This window comes from Stegodyphus dumicola, chromosome 3 (assembly GCF_044657685.1).
Source record: "Stegodyphus dumicola isolate Sdum_Otavi_A_Nest chromosome 3, ASM4465768v1".
In the NCBI taxonomy this organism is placed as follows: Eukaryota; Metazoa; Arthropoda; class Arachnida; order Araneae; family Eresidae; genus Stegodyphus; species Stegodyphus dumicola.
Genome location: NC_140770.1, coordinates 265846461 through 265866070, shown reverse-complemented (window position 1 = coordinate 265866070; position 19610 = coordinate 265846461). Strand labels below are relative to the sequence as shown.

At 30.8% G+C, this 19610-nt stretch overlaps 1 protein-coding gene across 2 annotated transcripts in view; it reads right to left on the bottom strand.

Annotated features, from left to right (window-relative positions):
- The window catches only part of Asap (ArfGAP domain of ASAP), a 103695-nt gene that overhangs the window by 37986 nt on the left and 46099 nt on the right, over nt 1-19610 (bottom strand). For both annotated transcript variants that reach the window (XM_085814098.1, XM_085814099.1), the window contains exons 15-20: nt 15441-15619; nt 15195-15328; nt 10845-10933; nt 9727-9907; nt 9052-9137; nt 1759-1942 (exon numbers count right to left, since the gene is read on the bottom strand). In XM_085814098.1, coding sequence (XP_085670224.1) covers nt 1759-1942; nt 9052-9137; nt 9727-9907; nt 10845-10933; nt 15195-15328; nt 15441-15619 — 853 coding nt within the window. The remainder of the gene's footprint in view (nt 1-1758; nt 1943-9051; nt 9138-9726; nt 9908-10844; nt 10934-15194; nt 15329-15440; nt 15620-19610) is intronic.

Genomic DNA, 19610 nt, shown 5'->3' with positions numbered 1-19610 from the left:
ATGTTGGAAAGCAAACTTGGCAGCCAAGGCAGATTAAATCTTTATTTCAATTAACATTTGCGGCCACAATGCACTTAGTACTCTAATCGTGCCTATTCAAGGATGTGTTAGATTTTTGATACTGATGCGATAGGAAGAGAGCAGTAAAGCAACATCTTAGTGCAAACAGGTAGAAGCAAAAGTGTGCAGTTATCCAGTATGGCAGCTTATTGAGAACAGAAAGTTTCAGATTAAGTTCTGAATTAGCTATGCCATCAACATCATGCAAGTCATATGACATGGAATAGTTTAGAAATGACACAATTCAGAAAAAGGCATTATTCTTCGAATTCTTTTTCATTTACATTTTTATAGAAGTGCTAGATATATTTTAAATTCAGTATGATAAAAATTATCAATTTGCAATTCAATTACAATACAAAATATTCTTAACTGTTCTACTTAATGAATAAATTACTTCAAAGATATGAAACATGTTTAGCATATACTACTATCAAGGTGACAACATTAAATGTACTCACACATTTTATGACTGCAAAAATCATTTAAAGTAAGGAAAATCTTGTTAAATTTTGCTCATTTTTAATGCAATATGTAACAATTAATATGCACAGTAGCACAAGAGAGCTTGTCGATATGGTTTAGACCCTTCAGACCTTCTGATAGGCTGTGATTAACCATTCAGTTGTGGGACAGAGCGGAAATGCCTAGTCGACACATTCTTTGAGCATGACAGCTTGAGCATCTGATTAATGCCGCTGTTTATTAGGACATGCAGTTATTTGCATGTAATTTCATGTAAATAAAAATAATTTTCATACAATTAAACAAAAGAGCTGGTTTAAGCTATTTATGGTAAATTTACTTTTCCTGAATCAATGGTTGATATCATTTTAAATATCTTTTTATCCTTGGTTTTCTCAATTTAAAATTATCTTCAGATAATGGCATGAAAAACAAGTGGCTCAAAAGTATTTTTATACAAAACAGCTGCAACTTTTAATAAGATCTAAAATTAAATCTGGCAACATTTACAAAACTGCTTAATTTGGTTTCTGCTAAAATAACAATGATCTGACCAACCACTACGTGGTTCTACAGTCAACATTTATTTAAACATCCAATACTATAACTGGATACAGAACTGCCATATAAAATGAATTTACAGAATATCAAAATGTTACACATAAAAAAATATATTAATGTAATTCCAATTTACTTCACACAACATCAACAAACTAAATCTCTATTTCATATCCTCAAGATTTTTTAATTTGTCAAAAAAAAGGTACAAACTCACATCTATTACTTTTCACACATCAGACACCATGTACATTTAAAATTCATTCAACACAAATTAAAAAATTCATTCAGCAAAATTCATTCATCCCTCTTTAAAAAAAACTCAAGCAAATAAATGCATAAATACACATAGTTAATTTTTTGGAGATTTCATATCTTTTTAAAAATTTTCATTTAGAAAATAAGTAAATAAATGCATAAATACACATAGTTAATCTTGGGGACATTTCATATCTTTTTTAAAATTTTTATTTAGAAAATATTTTTTAATTATTACATTAGTGGCTTTCTTAGATACTATGTAATCAGAGGTGCTACATAGAAAATTAATAGATTTCAATTATATGTGTATAAGATATCATTAAATATTGAAATGTGAGACACATACACAGTTTAGTCTTTAAATATAAAAACACTTTGACGTTACAACAATACTAATACGTATCTTATCCATACCAATTCAGCACAAGTATGATGTTCTTTCTCTTTGGCAATGTCTAATGGGGTTTTCCCTTCACGATTTTCAATTTGAGGATTAGCACCACTTCGTAGTAATAGTTTCATGCATTCAGCCTGATTCCTCAGCGAGCATATGTGAAGAGCTGTGCTCCCATCTTTGGTCTGTTTATCAAGACTTGAGCTAAAATAAAAGAAATTCAGGCTATTACAGGCAGATAATTAATTTATAACAAGTAAAGAAAACATAAAAGTTTTGTACAATTTGCTGCAGCAAGATAAAATAATAAATAAATAAAAATAAAAAGGCTTTTGCTGATATAAAATACAGGATGAGAATTTATCTTCAACATATTATTCATGCAAATCAAAATTTTAAATTGAAATATTCAATAACTACTGAATTTTTCTGCCTGAAAAATAGCATCTCAAAATAGCTTGTGTCTCACATGTAGGAACATTTAAATCTTCAATCTGAAGAAGCGCTGCTTCTCATGCATGACATTGACATTTTTCATACTCAGGTAAGAGAAAGCAAGGCAGGCTAATGCAAGAAAAGAGACAATTATCCATTGAAATTAACAAAGTAAACTATGCTTTAGCTCAGGGTTTCTTAAACTTTTTTCACTCACAACCTCTTTTTATCACTGAAATTTTCTCACGACCCCATAATATTTACAAAAATTTTGTGGGACCCCATAAGTATTGCACAAATCCGACACATACGTAAGTGAAACTGTCCATTTTTTCACTTGTGCTGTAATATACTATTGCAGTTTAAAGGTCATTAATTTCTAATTTTAAGACACAGAACAATATGAAAATTTTAAATAAGTAACAGATGAAATGACAGCGTCATGTGCAAAGTAAGGAAAATGAACCTTTATATTAAAAAAATAATTCGTTGAAATGTTTTCGTTTTTTTCTTTGTCTGTATCGTCTATCTTTATCTATTTTCAGATACATTGTGTAAAAATACTTGGTGATTGTAAAATTATTATAATTAGTTAAAGAAATATCAAAATTGCTAAAATCTTTGGTGACCCCCGCTGCAGATTTCGCAACCCCTAAGGGGGTTGTAACCCACAGTTTAAGAAACCCTGCTTTACCCAATTCAAATGCTTTCAAGAAGGGATAGATAAAGAAAAATGTAGTGAACACACCAAGAAATAAGAAAGTTTTCAAAAAGATAACTGAATTAAATCACTGAATTTTCAATAAGAGATATAGATCAATAAAGACTAATATGGCAATGCCAATAAAGAGAGGTGAACAGAGAATCAATAAGAGGTACAGATAAATAAAAAAACAGCTAGTTTCATTTTAAAAAAGAGAACTTTGGAATTTAAAAAATCAAAGAAAATTTAATGGCTAACATATGAAAGCAAAGGTACTAAATACAAGTACAGTGAGGTAGTGGTAAGCTACTGCCATATTGCCTACTTGTATTCAGTATACTTTAGTTTACAGTTTAACAAAAGGCTTACAGGAGACTTTTGTTAAGTTTGTGAGATGCCTACTCCTTTTGTTTGCTTCTTTATTTATTCAAGAAAAACATGTTTTGCATGTCACAATCATAGTTAGGTTAGTCTTTCTCTTCATGAGAGTTAGGGTCTTATCTGTTTTCATTAAATCTATCAAATACATCATATATTTATGATGTGCCATAGATCCTCTTTACAATATATATTACATTTAATGATAATCTCCTGCATAAATATTGTAAGATGATCTACAATACAAAGAAATATAAGTTCTATCTTCAATGGTAACAGTATGGGCACAGACATGGGCTTATTAGTGGTGCAACTTCTAGAGAATGAGATCTACAATTGATATTCTCTATACAATTCATTTTCTCTACCATCTACAGAAGATTACAAGACATAAGAGACTATAAAAACTCTATACTTTATGATCAGATTAATATTAATCACGTAAGAAATTGGCATTAGTAAAGAATGCTCTTGCCAATTAAGAAAAAAATGAGTACTTCAGAGATAGCAGTAGCTTAGTATCTTAAAGCTGCCCAATTCTGAAGAAAACTTAAACAGTCTTGGAGTGAAGTTGGTTAAGAAAAATACTAAAAAATAACCATATTATTTTTTTTTTGGATTTTATTGCTTTTGTATTTTAATATTCTTTATTTTTATACTTTAACCCTTAAAGCTCGAGATTTATTATTGTAATATATACCAACAGATCAGCAGAGTGTGGTTAAATTATTTAAGTACATTCAAATAATTAATTCATTAATTAAATTCATAATATTCTATAATTAAATGCATGTGAGCCTGGCTCAACTCCCTGAGTTGGTATAACTGTCTTTGCCCATGCATGTGATTTGTTGTCTCTGCATGCCATGCATGAGCTTTGTTGCCATATTTATATACTAGCTTATAATTTAAAATGTGTTGCTTTCTTACTTTATTTTATAATGAAAATATCAATTTAAGAATGAAAGTTTATGAAAACAGAGACTAAAGCAAATATACAAATTTAACTAATAAATGGTGTTTAAAATATTAGCCTTTGTAAGTAGATTGAAAAGTATGTGCAGCTCAAAGGTTTTATACTCTTACATAGAAAGAAATTTTTCAAAACAGTCTCCTATGTGTAATGAAAGGTTCCAAAGTCATGCTGATATTTGTGTCCCCCATGACTTTTCTGTTGAAACATACTCGACAATCTTTTTTATTTCTAGAATGTAAAATGTATAGTGTTCTGTCAAATCATGTTTACTTTTCAAATGTACTATGGTGACCCTGTTGTTGCTTTTTCCTTTGAAAAATCTCCACTCAAATGGATAATCAACCGCTTTACAAATTAAAAATGATTTACGAGTGCTTTATATTTTTCTTTATATATTTCTTTGTATACAATAGAAATGCATAAACCAGCCCCCCAAAAGAAAAATTTTTGCCACCATTTAAGGCTTTTATGCAAAGAACAATAGAAAGCAGAATAATGATCTGTTGATCAGTGTAGCTCATATATACAGCGCAGTTTGTAGTTTTATCATGGAGGTTATAAACATACATCTATACCAATTTTACATTATAAAAATTAGTCATTTATTCTACGAAAAATTTATTACAAGATGAAATTTTAAAGTTTAATTTAAGAGAATGTAAACTATTTTTCGATAACAAGTCTGCCATTGATTTTTCTAAATCGCCAATAGCAAATCGCCGGACTAAGTACATAGAAATAAAATATCACTTTATTAGAAGACTAGTACATGATGGCATCTTTGATCTTGAATTCATCACCAGTAAATTAAGTACTGCGGACGTATTTACAAAAGTGGCAACTGCTGTTAATTTAAGGAAGTTTTGTTTAGATGTTTTCAGTGTTTAAAGACAATAAGTGTTTTCGTATAATAGAATTGAACTATGAGCTTCTGTAATTCTGTGTAAGTTTTGTTTTTGTTTTTGCATGAGGAAAAGAGGGCTGTTTGTTGACTTTAGTTTTCCTTATGCAAATTTTGATCCGAGGTCAATCGATGGTAAGCTAACGTAGTTGCCACTAACTGGCCGATGACATCAAGGCGGTTTTGGACGAGTATGTATATGTGTATGCTGGTATCGGCAAAGGTGTGTGTTCTGAGTTAGCATTATACTAATTTTCTTTCCCTCAAATGGTTTTAAATGTAAAGGCTACAGTGTTAGCTTATTTTAATTTACGGAATAAAGCATGCATTTTATTTAGACTAGTCTTAGCTTTATTTAAGGGAAGCAAAATATGCTTTGCCAACATCCCCACTGACAAGAAGAACTGCATTATATGTAAATTTTTGACATTATTTTACATTATTTATTAAGTAAATCGTCAGAAAAATTTTTTAAATAAACATTTATGTAATTTTTCTATAGCTGTGAAAATATAATTACCTATATAATAAGGATGTTTGGATACATGGATAAGAAACTCAGTAAAATAAGGATTAAAAAAAACTCAGTGTTTTTTTTTTTTTTTTTTTTTTAAACTTCAAAGAACACATTTTTTTGTGACACTGTTCAAAGCATGTTTTGTCTTTTTTGTACATGCATAGACACATATCGCACATTTCGCATATGTATCTTGTTCTATGAGGTTTCTTCTTTGTGCTACAAAATGTACATAGCTTTGATCTTCTAAATTTCACTGGTATATGTCCAGTGTTATTTAGTTTCTTTTCATCTGGCACATGAAATTTGTGGTTTTTTATGTAAATTGGGGGGGGGCTTGGTCTTTTTGGCTTTGTTATGGATCATTCGTTTCCCATTCATATTTATTTTATTCGCATTTCGTGCCAAAATATTCAGAAAATATTTTTAATTTAAGTAAAACTTTTACACGATTTCTATTTTTAATTATAGCAAAGTATATTTATATTAAATTTAAACCACACCAAATAATTTATAAAATGACAATACTAGCTTGGGAAGTAAATGTGTTGAGGTCAGAGAAAAATCTCTGAAAAAGAAAGACTTTTTCACTGGGCAGGTGCATGTATTTATTTAGTAATAAAATAACTCTGTCAGGGTTCATAGCCACATTTTAATTACAAAAATAAGCACCTATAAGCACTTTTCAAGTACTTTTTAAGAAAAAAAAGCACCTGTCTAATTACATTATGCACAACTGCATAACCTTAAAAGAAACATTAAGACTTGTAACTTAAAATATGAGAAATTCAGCATTTATTAAGAGAGAATGAGCATTACTCAACAATGGAAAACAATTACATTCTTCTTCTTCTTCTTTTTTTAATTTTAAATAACAGTTCAATTTACAGAACTAGTTTACAATAAGAGGGGGAAAAAAAAACTATGCAGAACTAAATTATATTACAAGATTTAATGATGAAATTTCAGTTCAAAATAGAGAAAATAATAATAAGCCATATTTATTATATTCGCTTGGCACCTAAAAATAAATACAGTTTATTTTTCCACTCATATTAATATTTTAAATAATTTAACTGAAATCAAAATTCTAAACATTTTCTAAATTTTCATCGTAAAAGAGTTTTCCCTTAACAGATATTGCAAGCAATTTAAGTAAAAATAAGTAAAAAAAAAGGAACTTTTCTGAAATCAGAAGATAGGAAATTGCTTCATGCAGTCATCCTTTAACAGTAAAAGCTTAACTAACCGGCATATTCGGAAATTGCCGAATATCTGAAAACTCCGGATAGTCGAGCGTAACTGGTAAAAGTGGAAGGAGGGTAGATTGTAGCCGTTCTTTAGATTTTTCAGCTAAATAATGCTTTTAACATTTCGATATGTGAATGAGATAAAAAATAGGCCAATGGAACTGAAAAATAATCTGCTTAGCAAGCACAGTAAAACTCTTTTATCTCTGCGAAATATCGCATACGTTATTGCGCAATATGTGCGCCTTAATTCTTCTGCATGTGATATTATGAAATTGGAATTAACAGCTGCCGGTATTCAGAGAATAAATAACTAAATAAAGGAAAACACCCATTTGCTTCCTCTGTTTTTCACCGTCATGCGACCATGTGGCATATTTATCACTGAGCAAGACACGTCGCGTGCCATACTCATATTGATTAATAAAGAGTTTTACCAATCTGGGATGTTTTTCAATCTAATTTTGAACAGACTACATTAAAATTCCGAAATAGAATCATTATTCACTTGGGTTGGTAGACCACAGAACTTTTAGTACTATTCAATCCAGATTGGAAAGTGACAAAAAAAAAAAAAAAAAAAAAAAAACGTTCGTTGCTTGCTTTGCAGCGAACTGTAACTGTAACGGTTTCAATATTTGAGATTTTGCGGAGAAAGGGGAGAACGACCAACTTCCGCACTGTATAATGCATTGGCCCAACAAAAAAAAAAAAAAAAAAAAAAAAAAAATATTTTGACTATTTGATTACTTTCACTTTATCTATGCCACTCTGAATATTATTCCTTAGAAAACTAATCTGTCTTAAAACACACATAACCATTTTTGAAGTTTATGTATAGTTCAGCAGTTACTGCAAATATATTATTATAAATATTCATACATATGCTCATAATATAAGCATACTGATCATAAAAAATGCGAATATGAACTGACCACATGGAACGAAAATGTAAATTATTAAAATCTTGATAGAAATTCAAATGTGTGTAGTATTGGGTGGGAGCAAAAGAATACGGAAAGCATAGGAATTTTCTACCACTTTCGCAATTCTTTGACCAATAGAACGACGTGCGCCTGTCTGCACTTGCGCACACCAAAGGTTATGTTAATGCAGAGAAAGGGGCGAAAAGCTATTTCTGGGAGTATGATTCACCATCTGATATTCCATATAAGGAAGAAAAGTTGTTTATTTAGTTTCAGCTTTGGTACCAGGGAAAAACGTGCGTTTGTTTAAAAAAAAAAAAGCACTAAAAGCAAGAAATAAACACTAAAAACAAACAAACAAACAAAAAAGGTGCTTTAGAGAAAAAGTAAGTACCTATAAGGGCTTTTATATTTTATTTTCTAATATAAGGACTTATAAGCATTTGTAAGGACCACTAAGAATCCTGTCTGTAGTTTCAAAGCCCCTTATCAATACCCGGGTAAAAATAAACATTCCTATTTGTAAAGCAAGCGAACACCATTGTGAAGAGCAGTGGTTTCAAGGCATGACCACAGAGCCTCTAGAGGACTGTGAGCATTGTGACACAATGCTCTAGTGGTCAAGCCCTGAAAGGACAAAGCAAATGCCGTAAATATAATAGATAGGGTTTTTTATATATGCAGTTTAATTATTGCAATTTTTTATTGTTCACGATAGAAATCATGCTGTGCGATGAATAACTTTTGAAACTTAAAGTTGTTTATATTAATAAAAGGATGTTATTTTGTCTCATTGAAAACAAATTTTAAAAGGCATCTGATGTGAAGTACTAAGACTTAAAACATGTATGATTCTGCAGTCATTTTGTATTATTTGGAGGTAAAAGATCAGTAATCAATTGATTTTCACTCAAAAATTTTGGAAAGAAGAGGAGGAAAAAAAATTCAAAAATTGGTGGTTTCAAGGTGCGACCACCGCGCATCAAAGGGTTAAATAAAAATTTCATAGTTATTTAAACTTATGATTCTTTAATAAAACTGTGCTAAATACAGGATAGTGTACTCAAACGTCTTAACTGTGTTAAATGCACGACATTATCAAATAAGTATGCCTAACACATAATACAGTCAAGATAATCTTATAAAAAATGCAACTTAAGGTTAAGCATAATTTCCTAAATATTTACGATACAGATCATAAATCAGTAAGAGAAATATAACAAATACCTATTTTGTACAAGAAAATCTACAATGTGCAAAGAAGTACCATCTTCCTGAGAAACAGCAATATGTAAACTTGTCTCCGCCATAGTCTGAAATGTAAACATAAATAAAAATTTACAAATAAAAAAAAAAAAAAAAAAAAAAAAAAAAAAGAGATTAAAACTAAAAGAATTTGAATTTTTTAAAAAGGGAAAGAAAATAATTGAAAAGCCTGAATATATACTTTTTAATGTTTTATTTAAACATATCAAAGAAAGCATGCAAAAACAAGTATACAAAATTCTGCAATCTTGCAACTTTAAGAAGTAAATAAGTTTCAAAACAAATCCTGATGAAAGCAAACAGAATTCATATGACATATCACTAAATTTAATATTTTTCCTCTCATTTAGAAGGTTAAGAAAAATTTTTAGCCTGAAAAAGCTAAAAGTAAATTCTTACATTTATTTAAATAACTTTTGAATGAGCAATACTGCTTTTATATGTGTATGGGGGCATTCATTAATTTAAGACGAGAAGAGGGAGGCTCTTCTATATATCAAACAAATGAAACATATGCACAAGTCAATAACTACATATTTATAATTTTTAACTGTATACGCAAAACAGCACAATAAAACATCACTTACCCAACAAGAAAGAGCTGAAGTACAAGACTAATTAATGTTTATAACTTACACTATTTGGCAATACAGCAGTAAGGTCAACACCTTCCACAAAGGCTTGGAGTAGTTGATACAGATGCTTTGAAGTAACAGCATTTTCTAAGTCATTTATTAAATCATTCTCATCTGAACATGTGTGAATAGCAAATTTTCTATCTACATATTTACTTCTAATAAATTCATAACGCTCCTCCCTAAATAAAATTTGAAAACTTTAATAGTATAAAATGTTGAATCAATTATTTATCATAATTATAACACAACTGGACATAAATGATTAAAACACTATGATTGCAACAATAAATGAACTCTTTTTTTCATTTCAAATCTAATTATGATTAAATATTGCTTTGGAGCAAAAAATTTTTAATGAGCAAAGAATAATAAACTTTCTAAAAAATTTGCCCTTTACTTTTAAATGAAACGTTTCACTGATCAAATGATTTATGTATCATACAATAATTTTGTATGCATACAACTGGTAAGGAGAAAAACTTCTCTTTCCCAAATTTAACAGTTTTATAGCTGAACAATTTGGAAGGAAAAATAAGAACAGAAACTGATTCATTTATGCTATCATGATGAAGGTGGCACAAAACAATCAATTCCCATCCATGGTTTTGCTGTTCCAGCACTGTATAGTAACTATATCTTTTGTTCCAATGTCACACAATTAGGGATAAATTCATTTTTATTTTCACAAATTAGGAGTTATCTTGGTGATTTATTTTTTCTCCTTTTTGCATATATATATATATATATATATATATTGCTATAACACTGAAAATATATTTTCTGTTTTTAGAATGTTATTGCTCTCCATGGGAATGGCATCTTCCTAAACATGTGGTTATGCTTTTCCTTAAAATTTATAACGTGTTCCATTAGTATTGTAGAAGATTTAAGTATGCATTTTACAGGTTTTTGTCTCTCTGATTACTTTACATTTCTGTTCCTCCCTATTTTTTTAATTGATGTTCATGCATAGCATAAAATCTTGTGGACTGTAAAAAAAAAAAAAAAAAAAAAAAAAAAAATCAAAACTACGCTTTTAATAAATATTTTGGTTATTTTAAAAAACTACTAATATCAAACATGGTAATTACATAAGAAATAATCTAATGAACTAACATAGAGCTCTGAGGTGTAGGTTTTCTTGCTTGACTTAAGGTAGCCTCGACAACATCATTAAAGCCAGCATTACTCATCACTCGTGCAAGCTACAAACAGGAGGGAAAAATACTATTATTAAAAAAAAGTAAGTTACATATTATTTCATATTAATGAAAAATACAAAGCTGATCACATTTTTAATTACCTTAATAAATTTTTTTAACAAAAACTTAATTTCATAATCTTGAATCAACGGAATATTACAATGACTTTCATAATACTATTTAAAAAAATTACAATAATTACTTAACAATTCTTAATAGTCACACAATCTATTTGATTAGAGAACAAGTAGATAGTATTATATCAATATTTTAAAAATGATTTAATCTTGTCTGAATAGTTCAAAATTTTTAACAAATGAAGCCAATGCATATTTTAAGGATTTTATTTGGTTTTTTGGTTAAAAAAATATTTAAGAGTAAAAAATTTTTAATTAAAGTCTCTTTAATAAAATAAACTAATTCTCTAGATTTTACTTCTTTAATACACTGTACCTAGAATCTTTCAAACATACAAGAGAACTTTTAAACATCAAATATCATATGCAAATCAAATGTACAATGCAACTACCAAAGAGCAGTGTCAAACATCAAAAGCAGATGTTTTTGTAAACAAATTTCTCAGTATATCTAGTAAGCATACAATACACTGCCTATATCACTCTTTATTGTTAGAAAATGTAGAATTTGTGAATATGTAAATTTGTCACATAGTACAGCGAAGGATAGGAGGAGTGCTAAGAATTCAGGTATACATGCAGTGTGATAGAAGTGTACACTTCGAAGTTTTTTTTTCCAAAATTTGATCTAGATTTCTTATTTATTTAATGCTGAAATGATTTTTCTCTACATTGTTTGCACATATCTTCGCATTATGAACAATCGAATAATCCCAAAATCTCATTGCTTGCACATCAAAAAGACAAGGAAAACATTCTTTTAAATGAAGATTTCACTGAATCTCTAACAATTTAACCAACTCCAATTTATTGACTTTTCAAAAACAGCTTAATTTTTTTATAGCTACACTTCCTTTAAACTCTCACAATCTAAAATGTGGGTTTCAATCAGTTTTGAAATTTTCACAGATTATAACAATAATCCCCCCTTAAAAATAAGAATTCGGAAAATATTAAATAGGCAATTTTTTACAATTTATTTAGTAATATGCTGAAGTACGACTTAAAGCAGCGGATGCTTTTCTTTCTTTGAGATCTTATTTGGTTATTAAATGATTATGGAAACTTAGTTTCGACAATATGGTATCATTAGATGTGACACATTTTTTTTTTCTTCTGCGATTTCATTGCACTTACTTTTTTCACCTTCCAATATTTATTTGTTAAGCTCATTTACTTTCTGTGCTTTCTCACTTTCCTGTAAAAAAATTAGGCTTACTATAAAAGTCTTGTGCCATTTCATTAGCATTTTCTCCCCTTTTGTTTTAAAGACTAAGTGTGGCAATTAGAATTCCTTTTATTTATTAATCTCAGTTTCCCCTGCTTGCCAGAACAAATGCTAACTATGCAAATGGTTAGTCATACAAAAAAGGCCTTTTATATTTAATATTTCTAGATACAGATTTAAAAAGAACCATCATTATGAATTTTTTAATTAAAAAAGTTAATAAAATATTACCCTTTTCTGAAAACAATACATATTTCACCCACACTTGCCACTTGGTGAAATAAACACTTGCCTATTTCACCCAGGCAGTGTATGAGTGCTGCCTTCGGGCCTTTCCTGATTTGCACACACACTGTATGAGCAATCTTCTCTCTGTGTTGCTTTTAGTATTTTGCCCATATATTTTTAATATGAAACTAGTTGCAAAGATGGCAAAAGATGTCCACTAAGGGTAGTATGTAAAATCTATTTTACTACATTCAGATTGGTTCAAAAGCGTGTGCTTTTTTCACACTTTTTGCATGAAAGGGTGAATTTTTATCTTTCAGTATTTAGCTTTCTGTATTATTTTACTGTTGATTTTGAACTTTATTCATGTATAAGTGGTTAAAACGTTTTTCTTTTGCAGTTAATTTTTTGCGACTCGGAATCAGAATCTGAACTGTTTATATACGAGTCTGGGAGTAGTGAAGGTTCTAGATGATTCTTCTAGACATAGGTTTATGGAATGCTTATGTGCTGTACAAAAAACCATGGCCATAAAGATACATATTTACAGTTTCGATTGGATATTATCATCTGACTGACTCAAAGGCATGCAACAGAAGAAGGTACAGGAAAGGTCCTGCCAAAGATTTACCAATTCCACTAAGTCTAGCAAAAAGACATTTTTAGAGGTGATTTCACAAATGCAAAGGGGGTTACCAGAAAGTAAAAAAGGCTAAGTAAATGTAATTGTAGTAAGTGTAATCATAACTAAATATAACTGTATTTTTTACATAAACAACAATAAATAAACTTCCCTGTTAGGCGCTGATGTAGAAAGACAAAACAACTTCTACAGAAAATATTATTATTTTATTTGGAATAAAATAGTTATAAATGCTTAAAAATATTACAAATGTTAATTTTAATTAAATTTTCATATTTGCAAACATAAAATGAGTAAAAAATTAAATAAAGAAAACATGACTTTTTCTTAAACCAAATTTAGGGGGAAATTGCAACAAAACTGCTTAACAGTTTTGTGGGTATGTCACATGGAACATTTCACACACATTTCGCCACATGTAATTTTCAGTCTCAGTTTTTACTATCCCAGATTATTTGTTTTAGTTTACTTTTTCTGCTTCTAGATGACATTACCTGACTGTAAGAGCAACTTTGTAGGTTTTCTTTTTTTCTTTTTGCTACTGAATTTGTATTGAAATATCTGTTGCTCACAGATAAATTGTGTTGTATTTGCTAAAGGTGTAACTTAGTAATGTTTTATTACAAATTAATTAAACCAATAATCATCTTGTTCTGGTTTTCTTACTATTCCCATTAGGATAACAAGCCCCAAAAGTTTTTTCATTTCTACAACATTTGTATCAATCCAAGCTTTATTCTTTGTTGATGCATTGTTGTTATCATTATTCTGCTGATTATGACTTAAGTTTGTTTGAGTGGCAAACAAATTAAATAAATCATCCCCTATGAACAATTCCACAGTTGATAATATATCTGGTGTGTATGGTACCTGTAACCCAAACTGTTCCAGGCAAGCATGAAAGTTAGGTTTAAAATCAACTTCTGACCAATCATTTGCCACAGAATTCTCTTCATCACTTTCAGATTCACTAATTATTTTTATCCCTTATTTATAATCTCTTATTTTTGAATCGTCTTACAATTATATCGCTCCCACTGTCCGAATCTCTTTCACTATCAGAGCAATTATCCTCTTCTGATAACAGATCAGCATATATTTCCTCAACGAAGAGCATTTTGAAGGATATCTTTAAATCTAACGTAAGTTTCCGATATTTGAAGGCAGCAAAAGACAGTCTCAAACTAACAAAACAAGCATCCACGAAAAAAGATTTCAATAATAGACAGTCTGGTGAATTGGGAGAGGAAAACAGTTGAAACCACTGTTTCCTGATCGTCAAATGTTTTGCTATACTATGTCTATCTATACAAATGTCGATGTGAAGCATCGGTGTTGGTGAAAATAAGTCACGCGTACGTGACAGTGGCCGATAACTGTTGGCGAGCAAAAGTCACGCCAGCGTGACAGCGGCCCGCAAAGTGTTAAATAAATTGGTACACCTCATGTCTGATTCATAAGTAATTGTAACAAACACTATAGGAATAATTATGCACAATATGGCATTCAGAAATGCAATAAAAAAGAAATCCTAAGTTTACAATATAAACTAAATATAAAAATTTTATTTTACCTCCTTAATACTGTTGCTTAATTATTCAAATAACTAACAAATATATGCAAATTTTCAATGTATCAATCTGCTAACCTTTTCATACAATCAAAATATATTAGATGCACAATCAGTTCCCCTCCATCTTGTCTATCGTATGTAATATTTTATGCATTTGAAGCTAAGTTTTAAATTAATTCACAGAAGTTTTGCATACATAAACTATTTAGCTTTACAACAAATTCATAATTAATATAGAAAGCATTACTTACATTTTTCAAGTGTCAAAATATATTGTAAGCTAAAAATTGTCTAGATTATATTTCAACAATAGTTTTCAGAAATACTTTTTCCCCAATATGCTGATTAAACAAGGGACACATATAATTTTAAAATTTCAGTAATTCTTAGTTCCTAATGCATAAAATGTTTTAAACATATATTAATAAAATAATTAAATATAAAATATATTTTACCAAAAGCTGTGATGTTCCAATATTATCTAAAGTTAATGACTGAATCCTTGATATATGAACACCAAGGTCTCTATGAATACCTGAGCATTCAATACACATTAAAATTCCAAAATTTGTTGATAACCACGTTGGATCTGAAACAATAATATATATATAAGTATCTCAGACTACTAAAAATGAAAATTTTTCAAATTCCACTAATGCTGAAATACTAAGTGAAGGCAAATTTTCAGAAGTTGCACTTACCTTTAGTTGAATTGCAATCACAACAACGGTCATTACCAGGTAACCTTTGCACTTGTCTAATTATTCCTTGCTGGAGCTCCAGTAAACTCTGATTTAGTTTAGTAACTCCGGTCTGTCCTGAATCATCAAATGCTTTTCTAAGTGCACCTTCTTTGCAATTTACTAGCACAGACATCCATCTGAAAAAAAAAAAAAAAAAAAAAAAAAAAAGATGGATTAAATTTTTCAAATTACTGTTGCATTTGAAACATGCAAATATCAAACGGCTGATACTAAAGTAAGAAAAACAGAGTATTTACATCAGAATTTGAAAAATTCTTCATGTAATAATATATGTAAAAATTCTTCAATAAGTCATATAATGAATTTTTGCAAATAAAAAAATTAAAAGGAAACACTCACTGAATTCCAGATACTCATTACATTCCTTTGAGATTATCACTGCACTCTGAGGAACAGGTTACATTAGGCAACATATTAATTGCTCTATAATAATGTTCCAAATGCAAGTCTCAAGTTTTATTTTCACAGTGTCTAGGTTCTTCTGAGTAATTAAAAACTTTAGTGTAAACCAACCCTCAAACATGAAAATTTCAAATTATTTTTTTTCAAATTTTCATATTTTTAACAGATTTGCTTTATTTTAAGAATTTGCTGCTTTCCTATTTCAACTCTTTTCCGCTTTTTTTTCTGCTTTAACAGCATTTTATTCTTGAGCCTGCCTTGTTATATAATATGATTATAAAAAATCACTGGAAAGATATAAATCATCATTCAATAGTTATCTAACAGTCTCTTTTGGTAAACAGTCAGGTACTGGATCCTTATAGAAAAAAAATCCTAAATTACAAATAAAGTGAATGAGAACTCATCTGAAACCCGCCCTTCTGATTTCAAGTTCTTAGCATGCAATTCTTCATATTCTAAATTCTAAAGTTATAAACTATAGAACCTATCTGAATATTCTTTCACAAATATTCCTACTGTTAAGGGAATGTAAAATACAGAGATGATGCTTTCCTTATACAAGCTATCACTGAGTTATTTCAAAAAAGATAATAGCAAGTATATTATTACACATGCTAAAATATACGAAGCATTTCTAAATGATTTGAATGATGAAAACACATTCCACAAGGAATATCAAGCTGCAAAACAATTGCTAGTTAGAGGAGACAACATTTTACTGTTATGTGTGTACGAGTTCATAATGCATTGAATCATAATGCACTGAATGCACACAGGACTGATGATACGAGGGCTATCCAGAAAGTAGATTACGTTTTGGAATAAAAAAATAAACAAAGTATAGGAAACAAATTTTATTATATACAGATGAAAGCCACACTCAAATACTACTTTTCTACATAGTCACCATACAAATTAAGGCATTTATCGTAGCGATGTACGAGCTTGGAAATTCCTTCGTCGAAAAATTCGGCCGCCTGCGCCTTCAACCACTTCGTTACCTCTTCTTGCAGCTTGGTTACCACAAAACCTGGGTCTCCCACTTCGATCTTCGTCGTGAACATTGGTTCGGCCATTTTGAAATCTTATGACCCACTGACGCACTCCACCTTCAGTGATAATGTTGTCCCCATACACTTCACAAAGCTGCCGATAGATTTCTATCGGTTTACAGTTTTTTGCAGTCAGAAACCTTATTACTGAGCGCACCTCGCGGGATTTTCAATTAACGCAGACATTTCAAACCGTCACAGTATCTGAACGGAGCACAGCACGAACCTCTCACTAGCACGGCTAGATGCAGACTGAGCTGCGCAACGCTCTGACCCCAAGATGGCCGCGCTAGCCCCGCCCCTAGCGGACACAGACGGAAACGTAATCTACTTCCTGGATGGCCCTCGTAGTTTGATAAAATTTATTTTCTCAAAAGAAACTCTTTACAGTTCAGGGACTTTCCATAACAGTACTCCTACACAACTCTTCTCAGTCTGATAGAGCACAATCAGTAGTTACCACTTCAAACTACTAACAACATAAACAAAACACAATGCAAAGCATATCTAAAGAGCGAAGCTTGCATGGAGATCTCACAATACTCTAAACTAAAAACTGAGAACAGATGCCCCTTCTGGTTATTGTTAAAAAAAATAAGATATGCGTGCCAATCACAATATTTAATGTTAGTTGGCAACAGTGATATTGTCGTGTTGTCCTTATCTGGTGTGCATAACTGTGGTTGCTTGTTTTCATGTAACCAAAATATTCCCAATATATTTGATTGTTCAACCTGGACTATGCCATTTACTTAATCTACGAATAACTTAAATTTTAACACGTTATCAGCATGAAGCTCAAAAGGAAATGCCATAAAGGACCAGGATTGAAGATCGCACCGAAGCTTAACTACGCTGATTGCCGAAGCCTAACAATGTTGTGAATTTGAAGTGAATTCATTTGAGTGAACCATCCTTTGACGAAGTAAATAAATATTTTTTGTGGTGAATTTAGCTCTATATATTTACTTGAAGAATGACATCTGAAGATTATAAAATGCCGAAACTAAACGACAACAATTATCACACATGGTGTATCCGTTCGCGTGCCGTGCTGGTGCAGAAGAGATGGGAACCCGGATATGGAATTGAAATGAATGAAGCGGAGAGGAAAAAGAATGACGAAGCTCTTACCCTATTATTCCTCACAGTTGAAGATACGTTTCTAGATGATATCGGAGATTGTGTTAAAGCCAGAGATGCCTGGAACTGTTTAAAAGAAATGGATACAAAATTTGGTTTGTTTCACGTACGGAAAATTATGAGAGAATTCTTTAACATAAATATGAAGCCAAATGAGTCTGTCCAATCCTATCTAGCAAGATTAATGGATTTAAATAGAAAATTAGCTAATGATGGATATGCATTCACAGATAGAGAAGTGGCCCTAGTGATGCTATTGGGACTGCCTAGAAGTTATGAATCGCTCATCTTAAGCTTGGAAAAAGACGAAGCAAATCTGACAACTACAATTGCGAAACCAAGGCTACTTGTAGAAGAGAAACGTATAGTTAGAAATGACAGTTCAGCCAAAGTGTATCTTCACACTAAAAGTTTTGCCACCAACCAGAAGCCTGCATTTGGAAAATCTGTGAAGAAGTATGCAGCTAAAAGGCCAAATGAAGAAGAAACTAACAGAGGAAGAAATACTAAATGCTTCAGCTGTGGCCAATGGGGGCACATCTCCAAAAATTGTGAAGAGGCCAAATAGCAGAACCAAAACAGTGCCAAAACTGCAGTTGACCTCAAGACAAACATTGCACTTCTGGCAAACGATGAAAAATCGAGGAAAAATAATCTGTGGATTTTCGACAGTGGAGCTACAGAACACATGACCTCTGATAAAAGAAAATTCTAGACCTTAAAAGGTACACATCTGAAATTGAAGTTCCTAATTCAAAAAGAATAAAGAGCACTGGAATTGGAAATATTTCATTTTCTGTTGGAGAAGAAGATGGACGAAAAAACATCACGATTGAAAATGTCCTATACATTCCAGAACTAGGAAGAAATCTATTATCCATTGGTAGAATTGAAGAAAGAGGCTTAAAAGTAGAATTTGCTGAAGGAAAAGCCAAAGTGATTGGTAAGAATGGAAACTTCTATCTGTTGTGAAAAAAAGGAAGACTGTACATAATCGAAGAAAAGATGACAACCACCTACGTTACGAAAACTGAAAGTGCCGACTTGCTGCACCATAGACTTGGTCATCCACACTCTTGTACAACAAAAAATATTATCCCCATCAGCAGAAACCTGAAATCAACAGTATTAGTAAATGCACCTTGCCAAGTCTGTATCCAGGGAAAAATGAAAAGGAAGAAATTTCCAAAGGCCGCTAGTACAAAAGCTAAAAACATCCTAGATGTTATATATTCAGATGTTATAGGTAAAATTTCTCCCCTCTTCCTTTGGAGGCTCAAATTATTTTGTGACTTGCACGGATGAATTTTCTCACTATACCACGGCATTCTCTATGAAAGTCAAAAGTGAAGTACCAGAAAAATTTGAGGAGTACCGTTGCACGGTAGAAAATCTCCAAAACAGAAAAAGCAAATTCCTGAGAAATGACAATGGTGGGGAATGTATAAGTGAAAAGTTTGACAAGTACCTCGCTGCACATAGGATCCAAAGACAACTAACTGTACCT